At 39.5% G+C, this 15,905-nt stretch overlaps 1 protein-coding gene across 1 annotated transcript in view; it reads right to left on the bottom strand.

The window, feature by feature from the left end:
• Positions 1 to 15,905, bottom strand: part of LOC307270238 (chloride channel protein 2-like) — a gene marked incomplete at both ends in the record, with an annotated part of 146,064 nt that overhangs the window by 56,891 nt on the left and 73,268 nt on the right. The window contains 7 exons of the mRNA XM_080053429.1: positions 735 to 890; positions 2,776 to 2,860; positions 4,677 to 4,778; positions 10,191 to 10,275; positions 10,934 to 11,059; positions 11,391 to 11,469; positions 12,024 to 12,047. Coding sequence (XP_079909555.1) covers positions 735 to 890; positions 2,776 to 2,860; positions 4,677 to 4,778; positions 10,191 to 10,275; positions 10,934 to 11,059; positions 11,391 to 11,469; positions 12,024 to 12,047 — 657 coding nt within the window. The remainder of the gene's footprint in view (positions 1 to 734; positions 891 to 2,775; positions 2,861 to 4,676; positions 4,779 to 10,190; positions 10,276 to 10,933; positions 11,060 to 11,390; positions 11,470 to 12,023; positions 12,048 to 15,905) is intronic.

Genomic DNA, 15,905 nt, shown 5'->3' with positions numbered 1-15,905 from the left:
CCTTTGTAAAACAGTGAAGGGGGAGATTTGGCCACTTACCAACACTTTTTTCTGTCTCCTTCTTTAACATGGTGTCCCTTTGTTCTTAGTTTGAGATGGGCTGGGTTCCAATACTTTCCCATTAGCACAGGTACAGTGTTGAATAAGAAAAGGGGCAAAACCCTTCCATTTATAATACGTTCGTGTTCATTCTCTACTTGTGACCTTCCTTTGTCTTTAATACCACGATAGCCACCGGCAGCACAGGCCTATGATTTCAAATGCAGGAGGAAGTAAAGGGAGGAACGAATAATATACAATGTGTGCAGGTGAAAATAAAGAACGATAGTAACCAAAGGGAAGATATGCAGGTGCATCTAAATATCTTTTTGAATATCATAGAAAAGTCCATTCAAAAGCTGAAACTTTCATATAGAAAATGTAATGTTAATGATCATGGAATAATGATGGATCTCAAAATGTAAGAATCTTCCATGAAACCAATCAAACACAGGATTTATAATACAGAAATGTCAAAATTAACACAACAAAAAAAAACATTATGTTTCTTCTAAATCAATTTCACTTTATGTGTGACGAATCTAGAATCTATGAAAGTGTCACTTTTTGAATACAATTACCGATTTCTGTTTCTATGGACCATGGAGCACAACATTTTATTTTTTCCCATTAACTGCCATGAATGAAACCTAAATGGTGCATCATGGGAGTGTTTCTGCCTCTCTCTCTCTTACCTTCATGACGATGAAGAGGACCAGGGTGACGAAGACGTTGACCTGCGGGTGTTTCCAGGCCTCAGAGTGTCCGATGTAGTCAAACTCCTCAGCGATGCCCTGCTTAGCCCACGTCCGGTTGTCTAGCAACGTCACCAGAGACTCCTTCTGGGTCAGCTAAAGGCCAACAGGAAATGACATCAACATTTTATTTGAATGTATATTTTTTTACGTAAGAAGCGTTTAATATCCGAGTATCTAGCAGTATCTAGTGGTCAGGGTTCTAGATTTCAAAGCACCCTTGCTAAACTCTTCCGCTACTGAGAATTTACAGAAGCTGCGGTGGCCTTCAAGGACAAGAGGCTAGTTACTAAAGATGGCATCTTCCCCAAAGATGGCGACTTCCCCACCACTGCCTCAAGTCTTTATTATAAGTTATTATAGTATTTAGTTATTTATTCTATTGTACTTTCGTATTCCAACAGGAGCAGTTTACCCACTATAAAAAAAAACACGCAAGGCTGTTTAGTTTGTCTGTTCTTTGCTACTGTAGAAAAAATTACAATCCTATGAAGATATAAGACGTAAGATTTTACACTAATTCAACCATATACTGTAAATGGATGCTCTATTGCAGTTCCTACCAAGTCCAAAAAAAGTCAAACAGACTCTATGGACCTTAAACCTTTAAATGGAGTCGATTTATGGGTTTGCTAAAAGCTAACTTTGGCGGTGAGGGGACTGTCTGTTCAAAATGTATCAAATTTTTTCCTTAAAATTGCATCAAAACCTCCTGTGCATCCCCCTATTCTAGATGTAAATGTAAATGCCAAAACGCAGAGTGTAGAATGCAGCCCATTGGGTAGAAGAGGCTGTGCTCAAAGTGTCAGTGAAGATTTCAGATAGCAGGCAGGGAGTGTAAGATGAAAGCTTCATCTGTTTGTCGCCTTAAGGCCAGAGATACCTGGAGACACTGGCGGGGAGAGAGTCGCCCAGTGCCAAAAGAAGTGATGACTGAGGACTAGACTAGAGAGATTTATGATACAGACGTATTGAGTGTGCTCCCCCGAAGAAGAAGAAGAAGAAGAAGAAGAAGAAGAAGAAGAAGGGCTTTAAGTGGAGTGGGTCAGCGTAGGCAGATTTAGAGATTCTCAAGCCTCACTCACTCATTAGCAACCGACGCACATGCTGGCAAAGTGTGTGTGTGTGTGTGTGTGTGTGTGTGTGTGTGTGTGTGTGTGTGACTAAGGCTTGAAGATGCACAGAATATCATTATTTTTTTAATTCAGATCATTAGACAGACAAAGGGGATGAAATTGGACACACATAGACACACACACACACACACACACACACACACACCTCAAGTCTCCAGTGTACACATGTGATACACACATACACCCTTAGCCAGCATCTTCAGCAGTGTCGTGATTATTAAAACAACACTTACACACAGACAGGAATTATGCTAATCAGGCTTTTATGAAACAATATAATGAGCTTAAGTGATTCAATTTCACAGCTGCTCTGTACAGCGCCATAACCATAACATATTTCAATTAGAAATCATGTGTAAGTCTACTATGCCAAGACATTACAAAAGGTTGGATGTGTTAAATTCAGAGTTTGAGACATTTTGCATCGCAGCAACCCCGCCACATCTAAAAAGAATTTAAATATCACGGAGAAGTGGATTCAAAAAGTGAAACTGTCATATAATCTAGATTCATTCCACAAAATGAAATATGTCAGGCCTTTGCTTTGTTTGAATAAGTAGGATTACGGCTCACAGGTCATGAAATAAAATAATCCAATATTACATAAAACCAATCAAAAAAAGGATATATAAAACATGAATGTCGACCTCCTCAAAATAATGTATATCTTAGATTAATTTCACATTATTTGTAATTAATCTAGAATATATGAAAGTTTCACTTTTTGAATTGTTGAGATGAACCTTTAATGCCCATAAAGGCTCTCAATACATTGTTGAATTACAGTAAACAGTGTGGTATGAAAAATATCAGCATGAGTTGAGGTGTTGGTGTGTGGAACTTACCCTGCCAGCCATGAACTGTCCAAAGCCAGGGGGAAAAGTGAGTGTGGAAATGAGTAAAGTGACAAGTGCAGGGTACAGCAGACGTCTGAGAGAGAAAATGAGAGAGAGAGAGAGAGAGAGAGAGAGAGAGACAGACAGACAGAGAGAGAATATTACAGATATAAAAAAGCAAAGCAACAAAAAAATATAAAATGCTGCAAATTCAGTTAACCTCATTAAATGAACTCAACTAAAGCGTTCAAGATAGCACTGTTCAGAGCGTGCAAATGAGTGGGTTAACACAAAATCCCTCAAAGCATTCTTGAGATATTGCGTTCATGAGGCCTGAAGTCAAGGTGACCTTGACCTTTGACCTCCAACATCTAATCAGTTCATCCTTGAGTTAGAGTGGACTCGGTCATCATTTGTAATGCAAACAACTAAGGAGCACAGCACACAGACAAGACATTTTAGCTTGAGTTAAAAATGGATGACCCTTAATGGAACTGTGTTGTTATTCTGGGGCGACTCAAAAAGATGTGCAGAGAAACCAACAGGTTAGAGGAAATAGTAATCATAGCAATTGTAAATATTTTGAAACCAAAGTCCTTGCCATGTGTCGACATGGCAAAGCCCAGTCAGTAACTTTGCCTAGACACAACCTGAAAGGGTTCAGAGCAAAATACTAAAAAAATAAAATGAAAACATTTATAAATAAAGCCTACCTCACTTTGTATCTACATGGAGTTATGTTGAAGTGAGAGACTAAAGCATTAGTCTTACTGTTAGAAAGGCTACCCCAGGGTGTTCCCACTCTGCAATGCTCTCACATGTATAAATAATATTTGGTTGTTGGGACAGAGCATTTTTTTGTGTACCATGATATGCATGATCGCATTTCTCTGCAGCATAAAATATCGCTACACCTTGGTTGTGACAGTAGGTTAAGACAAGTTTACTGAACTAGTATAAACTCCATTAAGAAACAATTCAAGGATACCAACATGGATGACTGTGTCTGGGTATGTGTGTGGGGTTACTGCAAAGCTTCTGTATTTGCTGGAGCTGCGACCTATGCCGATAGTCATTATCAATCAATCTGCTGAATTGTTCCCTTCTTCTTCTTTTTTTAAAGTATTATTATTAATCATTTAATCATAGAATATATTAATATACGTATAAAAGTCGAAAGGTCCAAAGGTGACATCTTCAAGTGTCCATTTTTTTTATGTAGTATTGTATTTAGTCAAGCCGTGTGACAGTTCTTTTATTTCAGAAGTATGAATCACAAAGTGTTCGGCTTTTATCTCACTAATGCTACTTGAAAAGATTTACAGAAAGAAATGAATCGATCCTCAAAGCGGTTGTATTATAACGTCAATCAACTAATCCATTAATCGTTTCCAGCTATAGTTTTTATGACTAGTGAATCCCGAAAAAATAAAAGCTCCATGTCACAGACCTGTCAAATGATGGCAAACTGGTCTTAATGTGCCTTAGTTTGAAAATCCCAGAAATTGTGTGTTTTCTCACAGTAGTTTGGAACGGCAAAGTAGAGCTGTCACCTCCCACTGTGTTTTGACTAAGTGCTGGCACAAGCATAAGGATATTATACTTAGTGGAAAAACGTCAACGTTAAAATGTTCTTATACGAAGCCCTCTAAAGTTGTCAAATAAAGCTTAAATCAAACTTTTTTTAACAGCAGAATAAATCCTGTGCGTGTATTATTAAACTATTGAAATGTCAGTCTTGATGGGCTACTATTATATTTAGAACTATTATACTTTTATGTATGCAGTATTTCATTCAGAAGCTGGTCCTGCTGCGATCTAAAGACAACTATGAAGGACACAGTTCCTTTGATAAAGCTATAGCATCATATATTATGAATGTTGTATCACGTGTATCCGGTCAGACTTACTTTTTCATGAGGAATCTGTTGATGGCCTTCTGTTTCCTGATGAACTGGACGATCAGTCGATTTAGGTAGACAAACAGCGCCCCACCAAAACCACTAGCAATGCTGAAGGGAGACACACACACACACACACAGAATTGGAATAGAAATGCATTGTTGGTGATCCAATTGAATGTGGATGGAACAAATTCATACAAGCTATAAAGCTATAGTGTGGAACTTTTTCATATAAATGAATGATGGTAACGTCCAAGCCATCGCCAAACCAGTTGACACAAAGTTGATGAAGTCTATCAGCTCCACAAAACTCTCTCTGTATTTCTTTTTATGGCAGCGTTTACAAATAGGTGTTGCCCTCCCACACTGGTGCAGGAGCTCAGAAATGTTTCAGTTGTTGGTTCTACTGCTAAGAAAAACCATAGACGTACTGCAGAAGGTTCAAAAAAATCCATGCGCGATCACAGAAAGTGTACCTCATGTTGATGCGCCGACAGTGTTGTTGTTATTACTCAGAATTACTCATGGGGGCAACAGAAGTTAGTGCACTATAGCTTTAAACAAACAAACCAAAGCTCCATTCGTAGCTTTCTGTCTCGCTCACACCACCTCCATAGCTCGTCCCAAGTGCATTTGTGCTGCCATAACAAAACTATGTTAACCATTCAACTCCACTACACTGGAGGTGGATGTCATAGGGGAAACTGTAGTGCGGTTGAATCATAGTAGCAGAAGAAAAACACACTGACTGTATGAGTTGTATAAAAAAAACAGGTGGGAGTGATATATACTGTAGATACACACGAGGAAAAAAGACTAAGAGCTTAGGAAAACAAAGACAGATTGAAAGGAAAAGCAAACTAAAGATGAGAAATAACCAGGGAATTACAGCTTGGTGAGATAGCACACAGTTAGATGGGCATGAATGTGTGTGTGTGTGTGTGTGTGTGTGTGTGTGTGTGTGTGTGTGTGTGTGTGTGTGTGTGTGTGTGTGTGTGTGTGTGTGTGTGTGTGTGTGTGTGTGTGTGTGTGTGTGTGTGTGTGTGTGTGTGTGTGTGTGTGGGGGGGGGGGGGTGTCAGGGTCAAAGCAGAGAAGAGAGGTTTACATAAGCATTGCATTTAAAGGCTCGCTGGGACTCCTCTTCATGGCAGTGTAAGAGGGGAAAGAGAAAGGTAGGAGGAGAGAAGAATAGCGCCAGACAGCTCCGCAGACAAGCTAATGCTTATGAATTTATCTTGCTGCATTATTAATTCTGTCAAATACCTCTGAATAAATAATGAACGGATAGTCTTTTGCTCTGGTTGTGCAGCCGAGGAAGGAAAACACTGTGTGCCTTTTTGTGTTCTTTGTGGTAGCATCCTTACAATAGGACCTGAATGTACTATATATGACTATGTGTGTCTGTTTACAGTGTGGGTTTAAGGTAAAGGTTAGATTGAGGGTGTACTGTGTTTGAAGGCCAATGCAAGTGTGAGAGGGGCCAAGGTTAGGTAGAGGTGTCTCTAGCCAGCCCTGAGCTTCCCTTTAGCGGGGAGACACTGGAGAACAGCAGGGTGTGGTACCAATGTTACTCATGGTTAGTTTCAGTTTGAATCATCCAGCGATTGTTTGGAATGATCAATCAATTATTTACCATAGTAATTAGAAAAATGCCCATAAATATTTCCCAGAGCCCACAGTGTTTTAATCTAATGGTTTCTTTTGTCCAAAGACCCAAAGATTTTTCACATATAGCTAGAATACGTAAAACAGAGAAAAAAAGCAGCAATGCAGACATTTGAGAGGCTGGAAACAGAAAATGGTTACTAAAAAGGTACAAAGCTGGCGAATAAAGCACAATTTTACATCCTATGCAGAGAAAGCACACACCTATTACTCATTTTCTCCTCTGGGATGGTAAGAACAGGGCCAAATCTCAAGGGAGGACACACCAAAGGTAAAGTTTGGTGACAACTGGTCAATTAAGGACTAGTTAGTGCAGGACACAGCAGGGACCCTGCATTTTCAAAGAACTGTTTGTCATAAAGCTTAGTCGCACTCCCTGGATTTGTGCCTGAATTAATTGGTATCATTTCTGAAGGGTTTTCTGCCCCGAGGTGAATGTAATGCTTGTTACATTTTGTTAGTCGGTATATAAACACTGATTATCTCTAATTGAACCGATAGCCCCAAGTTGAATACAGTCACACTACTTCATCTTTTGCACTAATGAATGTGTTTAGGATGCATGCTGATGCCTTATGCCTCACCACACATAGCCTGCTCTGGGTCTATTCACTATAATTGATTATTCAATATGTTGCATTCAATGTCTGTTGTTTGACAAGTACATTAGAGCACTGCTAAATAAACAAGGTAACGTCAATACCTCACCTGAATGGATGAATCAAATATGAACATGAACATCAATCCACTTGCGCTATGGGGCCTTAAAGGTGAAGTGTGTAGATAAAGTCTATTTTGGCGGTGTCTAGTGGTATAAGTTTTAAATTGCAACGCTCCCTCGCTAACCCCTCCCTTTGAGAGAATTTAAAGGAGCTATGGTGGACAAGAAACTGGTGTCTAAAGATGGTATCATCCACCACTGCCTCAAGTCTTTACACAATATCAAGTGATGAGGTGAAGATGTATTTAGTTATGTACTCTATAGTACTTATTCTTAGAATAAAGTATACATGTAAAATATATATATGTATATAGAATAGGACAGAATATAGAATAAACGTACACCCACACAATGTATTAAAACTCGTAAGGGCGTTAAGTGTGTTAGTTCTGTGCTGCTGTGATATTGACCTATACAGTACATAACATTTTCTTGACTGGACTAACACATTTTTGGTTAAGTTTTTTCCCCGGAATTTGTTGCCACTAACAAAATAAAGAATACTGCCAGCCGTATTCCTATGAGGCGCCCTGTGGAGTTTTTGAACACTAGCAGCACTGTACCACATCTCAAGTATGTATAAAATGCACCAGGTTTCACACTTCCACTTGGCAGGCTCAGCATTGTGCAGGCAAAGTATGGGACTGAAGAAGTGTGTTGGCTTCTGTAAACATTCACGCAAAACAACGCAGGCTTCAAAATATACATAAAGGCTTTCAGCATGTTTGTCAGACGTCAAGGACACACAGAGAGGAAAAACCCTGTACTGTAAACATAACTTTGTCTCGAGTCTTGACAAGGGAACTCCAAGTATCACCTTTAAATGTACCGTTTTTTTTTGCAACCAAAGTACAAAATACAACTAAGTACAATGCAGCTAGCTATTGAGAAATAGCCCAACCGGAGTGTCGTTGGCTAGTGCTCGCAACCATAAGAACATGTTTATGTGTACGTGTTTCTGCACACACTCCCACATATATAGTGTACGGTATATAACCACTGGGCTGCTTATGTGTTTTGTTCAGGATTTAGGCTGTGTTTAATCCTCCATGTGTCCCACTGATTGTCCCTATAAAGCCTGAATGTGTGGAGCGTATGTAGAATAGTGTGTGACTCTTCAAAGACGTGCCCTTGGCTCTGAACTAACTCTGTGTCCTAGTTGACTGAGACACTGACCGACTTTCCTTGCCTGACAGCTATTGGCAGGGGAGGATGGAAACTATACATGTACGCACCACACACACGTTCGTACCGCTATACTTGGGAGGACATTCATTGAGATAATGCATTCCCTAGTCCGTTACCCTAACTATCAAAAGTAAACGCCTAACCCCAGCCCTTACACTTTACTTTGTTTGAACATGATCACAAAAACCTAGACTTAACCATCAAACAGCTCCTTCAAAGGCCTGTCCCAAAGGGAGAACCGGCTAAAAATGTCCTCACTTTCCAAAAATGTACTCACTTCTAAAAGGTCTAAAACTCAAATTGGTTCTCACAAAAATAGTTGTACAAGTACACACACACACACACACACACACACACACACACACACACACACACACACACACACGCACGCACACACACTCTCTATAGCTAAGGGCTAAGTGCTCTGCTGCCTTCTGGAGGTAGTGTAAAGGGTACTGTATGTGCTAGTGGGTGTGGACACCTCGAGACAAAACACAAAATATGAAGAACAAAAGAAAGAAAGTGAAGAGAGTGATTTTGATCTCCTCCTGGCGAGGCTATGCAGAGTTACGCACACAAGCATCTGCCTTTTCATCTGAGATGGAGAGATGGAGAGAGAGCGAGAGAGAGAGCGAGAGAGACCCTCACATCTCTCCAAAAGCTTCCTTCTCTTCTCCCTGGTCTCATTCACAGCCATGGAGGATCCCTCCATGGCTACAATAATGCATGCCTCAGTGCGCTAGCAACTGTTGCAGGGCTGAATTATCCATGTAAGGTGCTGACTCACGTAGGCTACCCCCGAGGTAACACAGTCACAAAGCCACAGCGAGCGCACCTCCTGAATAAAATAAGTGAATTTATTCTGCAGCCGAGGCCGATGGGAATAATACCTGTCAAGAGCGACCAGCTGGGCAAAGAAACAACAACAGTGACTCAGTGTGTTTGAATGTATGTGAAATTTCACAACAACCCTGTGATTTTTTGTACCAGCATTTGTTGATAATCTTAAACTTTTTATTTTTAACAACTTCACAATAAGTCGAAAATTAATGGTTAGAAAAACCTAACATTTTTTAATTATGGCTCACTATTCTTATATTATAATATTAATATTTCAGATATTGGCAGCTATATTCCACTATGCTGCTCTATACATGCTATTCTTTATAACACTGGTGCAATCTTGGTTGTTTGTTTGCAATGCATATATATTCCTCTTTTTTTTACATCATATTTATACATTTTTTATCCTACTTTTATTTCACATTTTCTATTCTAACTTTTCTATGTTGAACCACTTGAGAGGGAGCCTTACTGAACGTCACTGTGCTACGTGTATACTGACAATTAAAGTGTATTGATTTATTAAAGGTGCTGTAAGCGGAATGGTTCTTTTAGCTAACTTCCTGTCAGTTACTGCAGTTAGCAGTCCCCTCGCTTGTCCCTACGTCACCACATTAATGCACTGCGGTCTTCAAGCAGCAAGTTATCTAGCATCATCTCAGATCCATAAGTGTGCTAAAACATGATACAAACCATCAAAACAGACATTGGGAAGGATTTTTACCTGCTCCGCCATTGTAGGCGCAGAAATTCACCCATCTGTTGCTCTTGCGTGCACCGGCATGAGTGAGACGGGTTTCGGTTTGTAGTGTTCTTTCTTGTGATTGGATATTAATTTCGGGATCCCCCGAAAAGTGTATTAGCCGATTACATGCAGAGCAGCTGACTGAGAAATCGGCTTTATGAAACACGCACATTATGAAAGTGATCACTGTATGAATAAAGAGCGATTTAACACTTATATTAACATAAATAAACCGCTTACTTCACCTTTAATTTATTTTTCTTTTGAAATAAATATCATGTTCCCCAACCCTGCCCATACCGTGTATTTGTGAAATCATTAAAAAAAAAATCGACCAACCAACCAATCAAGACTCACCCAATGACGGCAAAGGCAGGAAGCTCTTGGAGGTCGAAGGGAAAGTCCAGCCGGAAACGGGTTTTAAAAAGCGCCGTGATGGTCTCTGTGATGAAAGAAAAGAAAAGAAGTGCAATGTACAAGAGTGAGGAGGTAGAGAACGAGACACTGCCAATAAGACAACCATTCAAATCACAAGACAAGGTCCTGGTTCAGTCAATAATGGAGGGATAACCAATGAGAAATGTACAAAAAGTTCAGCTCGCTGTGGAGGGAGCTGACCAGAACACATAATCTATAACATAGCCAGGGCACAGGTCTTGGGAGGCAAAAGTTATTGGCTTAACAAGGTGCTGGGCAAATTCCTGAGGAGGCCTTTTGGATTGGCTGTACGTTTGAACATCTACCTTCTGGGAAAAAGAAAATTTTAATTCAAACTTAGTATTCTGAAGTAAGAGAAAAACTAAAATGTTCCATTGGTGGCGCTTCACCTCTCTAGCCTTAACATAATGATGGGCCTGCTCTTCAAAATTCCAGGTCCAAGGTCCTCATGTTCTGAATAGTGAAGGGATGGATGCACCTCACGACAGGGCGAAACTGGCATACTCAATTCCACATGTCGATAAGTTTATAAAAAAAAATTAGCTTTGCGCAGAAGTCTTGGTAATTGGACTATTTTTTTTTCCCCCAAAACGTTTTATATTGGCACTGCTTTCCCTTTAATATGAGAATAGATTAGTATTTAGAGCATGAGTCGGCCATACCTTCGTCTCTGTTCCAAACAGCCAGCACTCTGAAGATGAAGGCACTGAAGGTAGCAGCAAAGAAACCTCTCCAGTAGTTCCGCACCGCAAAGAACGTGGATGTTACCTCGATGCTGAACAACACACCTGGAGTAGACACACACACACACACACAAATATATTGGTCACAGTTTTGCCATAATGTGTCTGGGTCACACATGATGAGAAATACAGCAGAACAGACTCCTGTAATGTACTGATAGTGGTGTTTTCAAATAGATGATGTTTCAAATTGAATATTTCTGTCATATCCTTGCTGAGTGCCACAGTATAAAACTGTGTGTTATACTGTTCGAGTGATGTGAGCAGTGGTTATTTTAAGGGACACAGCATACTTTATACTAAATATCACACTCCTCCATGGTGTTGTGTGTCAGACCTTTATTAGTTAGGACATGTTCTCTCTCTGAAAACTCACCTCCTATTGGGGCAGCGAAACAGCAGCCCACTCCTACAGCACAGGCCGCTGCCAGCATCTCAATGTTTCTGGACTCGTTCTGCAAAACACGCACGCACACACACACACACACACACACAGTTGTCAGCCTTTAAATATTCATTAAACTGTATTTACGTTACTAACTCGAAGAACACATGAAAAGGCACAATCCAAACACACATTAAACATACACTAATCAAAATCTCTTTCAACTGTACCAAGCATTTCTGACTGTGACACCAAGTGGCAGTTCGGAGCTATTTCATCACAGTAAAAAAAGACGGTAAGGCAAAAAAGGTGACCGGTAAGCAAAAAAAAAATTACAAAATAATTTAAACAAGCTTTCTAAGCACTTTGCTTACAGCTTTTAACATAATCCAGCGCATAACACCGCCAGCCATTTCTTGGTTTAAAGTATTATGTATTTGAGAGAACAATGATGAGGTTTCCATTAACATGAAGACCTGCAGTGTCACACGCAGTAAGAGTAAGACTGAAAATAATAAATTAAAAAATTAAAGTCTGAGCTACATGACCGCAGGGCAGAGGGTCACAGTGCATGCTGCGAAATAGATTTTCTTTTTTTTTTTTTACCATCCCGAACTGACTTACCTTCATCCCTATGAGACTGGATTCCTTCAAGCAGCATGACAGTGATAAAGAGGTTAGTGTGTGTGTGAGTGTGTGGAACTCTGATTACTGCACTGCAGCTTACACACACATATCTCACTCTCACACACGCAGGTTGATGGTCACACACACACAGAAAAAAGTAAAAGAGGTCAAGAAACTCAGATAAAATAGCATACACTGCCATACATTTCAAAATGTCCCCTATTTTTTTGACTAATACTTCCACTTTTGACCAAGCTACCCAAGTCAGATTCAGTGAACATCCATAATTGCCGAGTGGGCCCTGCTATAGCTTGAGCCAGCAACGTTTGATCATCGGCTTCATTTTCTTGAACTTGTCAACCCAAAAGTAAAATGGGAAGAATTTAACTCTGCACGCTGCATTGAAGTCCTGCTATCAGAGTATCAGTCTGTAGTGAAACTAGAAGATCTGAAAGAGTCAGAACATACTGCTCTGGTTGTCAGTTTCAGTTTTAAGGCGAGACCACATACCCAGACAGGAATAATTTGACACGAAGTTAGATTATAAAAGTTGCACTGCTTAAAAAGAACACTTATTTGTACGTGAGTTGTATGTCAGGTCTGGATCATTCTTGGATTTTTCTTCCGTGCTTAACACTCTAAATACAAGAAAAATTGTCTCTAAAATGTTGCACAAGACATTTGGAGCATTTCTAATAGCCGGAATAAGGGGTGCAATGAAGACCTAGGATCTTGTATTATACAGTCTATGGTCCATATATTGTGTACACATTGTATACTGTAGCTTCAATGCGTAGTAAGAAGCAGCTGATATGCTAGAGTAAACTAGAAAAAAATACTACAATAAATATTTAGCTATAAACTTTTCCGTGAGTGTGAATACATTTGACTGCAGGCAGAGGAGATGTGGATAGCGGTGTGAAGCATGCTGGGAAATCGTGCGACTAAATTACCTTAGCTCCGGGCTCCTTCAGAAAGCACAGACGTAAGAGACAAAGTAAAAGAAACTAATGAAAAATTAATGGCACATTTTCTTTTAACTGCCAATACTAACCTTCTATGCAGAATTGTAAGATTTTGATAAATATCAATTGGATTTTCAGTCATTGTATACATCCAAATTAAAAACTAAAGACAAAAGACATTCTTTTTAAATAATATCTGACCCTCTTCTAACTATGGCATTCTCCACAAGTGCATGGAGGACTCAGCCAACCTTTGATTGATTTTTTATTACATTTTCTTCTTTAAAGTACAGCCCTCCATCTAAAAAGCACGTTTTGTTTTACAGCCCACAGGATACATTAGCATACAGTACTTCAAACTCTGGAAAGGACGAAGTAATGCCGCGAGGGACACACAGGGACACACAGGGACACACACACACACACACAGGGACACACAGGGACACACAGGGACACACACACACACACACACACACACAGCATTAATATGCAATAAAATGCAGCACAACACTCCAGGGGGACTCAAAAGCGGGAAAGAGCAACAGAGGGTTATGGGTAGCAATTGAAGATGATGAGGATGATGATGATGACCAAAGAGAGATATATAAAATATGGGTAGGCAGATGGAGGAATTAAACTTCCAACAGCATGAGAAATGTATTCATCTGATATTTCATATTTCATTTAAATGAAAAGCTGACAATTACTCCACAGTATACAAATTGGTCAGTGGATGGCAATGGCGTTTAATCCACTGGTTTTATGTTATGCTTTTACTTCTATGTACATGTATGCGGTAAGTCTTGACATATGTTTAATTTATTTATAATCACACTTTTATTTGTGTGGTTGTATGTGTTCTATGTATGACGGTCGGGCTGCTAGACGGTTAAAATACATAAAATGTTTGAAGTTGTTTCTTTATTCCGTAGAAGAAAAAGAAAATGCTTTTTCCTTTAGCTGAACTATTCTGTATTTTTATCAGCTAAAGTAATTCCTTTTGAACTTTTTGTCCGTTAGTGAACTGAAAACTCTGCCAACATTCTATTGTAGCGGTGAAGATAATTCACCCGTTGAGACATTTCAGATATATACCTACAACTTCTTGTAAAAAAACATTAAAGACCTTTACCTTTCTGCCTAAGGAAGCATTACCGCCCATTATTAAAAAGGCAGCTATGATGATTTATAATCAAAATATGTTTTCTAAATCAGCTTTTACAAAGATCTCTAAAGTCCAATAAGAATCATAATATAAGGGCACCCTGTCCATGTACTCAGTGTTTCATAATAAGGGTTAGGTTGCTTAGTTCCATTAAAAAAAGGAAATGTCAATACCAAATGATTTATTGATCCTCTTATATTACAGTACATCCAAAGCCAGAAAAGCTATTTCATTATAAACAGCCTTGACCCTTAACCCAATCCAATACCTATGTGTAATGAACTGAAACATCAGACCGGCCTTCACAAAAAAAAGTAAAAACAGCATCTGTCGTATCAACCCCTGAGTGCCCTGACATAATCTATGTTAGCATCCCAGTGCCAAAGACCTCTAGTGGCCATATACATTATAATTCATGGTTGTGTTTGGGAGCAACACAGGACGACAGGTGACATTGATATAGAGAATGTATTATAGGGGACTAGCTGGGAATGGTGACTGTGAGCCTACAATATAAGTGACACTTTTTCTTTTACTCTGTTTGCTTTCTTTACACAGATTAAAGTCCAGTTATTCTCAGATAGGGGCAAGCATATCCCTAGGGTGCGTTGGGGTTCTGCAGGGGGTACATGCACCTACCGTATAAGTTTATTATTGGATTTAATTTTTCAGTTGCAATTTGGTTGAATAAATTAGACACTGATAGCTCATCAATGTATTGTTATTTATTTATATAGGCTATTTTTTCTTCTATCAAAAACGTTTGGGGCCGGTCAAGGGGCTGAGAACTATTTCAAAGAGGGTTACGTTATTGACAAAAAGACAATCTAGTCGATACGCCAATTCGCGTCAAGGTATCAGTTTTTGCCGATGCAGTTGACGAAAACAACAGCTTCTTCCTCTAGTTTGAGGGCATATCGGAGCTCACGTCTTCAGAAAATAGAGGGATGAGAGTCGAGATTTTTCCTCGGGGTCTCAGTCAGAACCCTGTCTCCCATGGGACAGACAGACAGGAAGAAAGGAGAGGAAGAAAGAGGAGGAGAAGGAAGTGAATTCGCTCAATTTGCCTCTTTTCCATATCTCCATCTGTATTCCCCCTACACTCTCTTCTTCTGAAATGTTCACTTCATCTTGCTGCATCTCTCTACGGGGGCACAGTTGCTTTTGAAGATGAAAAAAAGGATCCAATTTGCCGACAAATAAGAAAAACGATTAAACATTTATAAAATGGGATATTGCTTGTTGACTTTACACGGGATAAAAGGGAAACTGGATTGCAATTCATGTCTGTTTGCGCAGCCAGCTACATTTAAATTAATCCTTTTGCTGTCCAGAGTCATAATCTAAAAGTATATGGATTATGACTTTGTATATCATAATTATGACTTTTTTATGCCCTAACGTTGACTTCTTATGGGGATATTTTTATGATTCACTTTTATTTTTTTTAATTGGCGAAAACAATGGACTTCCATACAGAAGGACACACTGTAGGGGGAACATATCAAAGCCTTTTTGACAGTTTGTTGAATCTCCTGAATATTCTCTGCGGGCTCTGGGACATCCACACACCAGACCAACAACAGACAGATGTGTAACTGTGTTAAGAAGAAGAAGAATAAAGAAGCATCAGGCTGCAGCCCCTCAAACTGTCCCAGTAAACAGCCATGTCGGGAAAAGGCTTATCTTCATCGTTCTATATTCTCTCTGTTCTGTTCCTTCAATCTTTCTGCGGCAATTCACCTGCTG

This window comes from Ammodytes marinus, assembly GCF_949987685.1.
Source record: "Ammodytes marinus genome assembly, chromosome: 3".
Taxonomy (NCBI): domain Eukaryota; kingdom Metazoa; phylum Chordata; class Actinopteri; order Uranoscopiformes; family Ammodytidae; genus Ammodytes; species Ammodytes marinus.
Note: the sequence above shows the minus strand (reverse complement) of the source record. Positions and strands in the feature narration are given on the sequence as shown.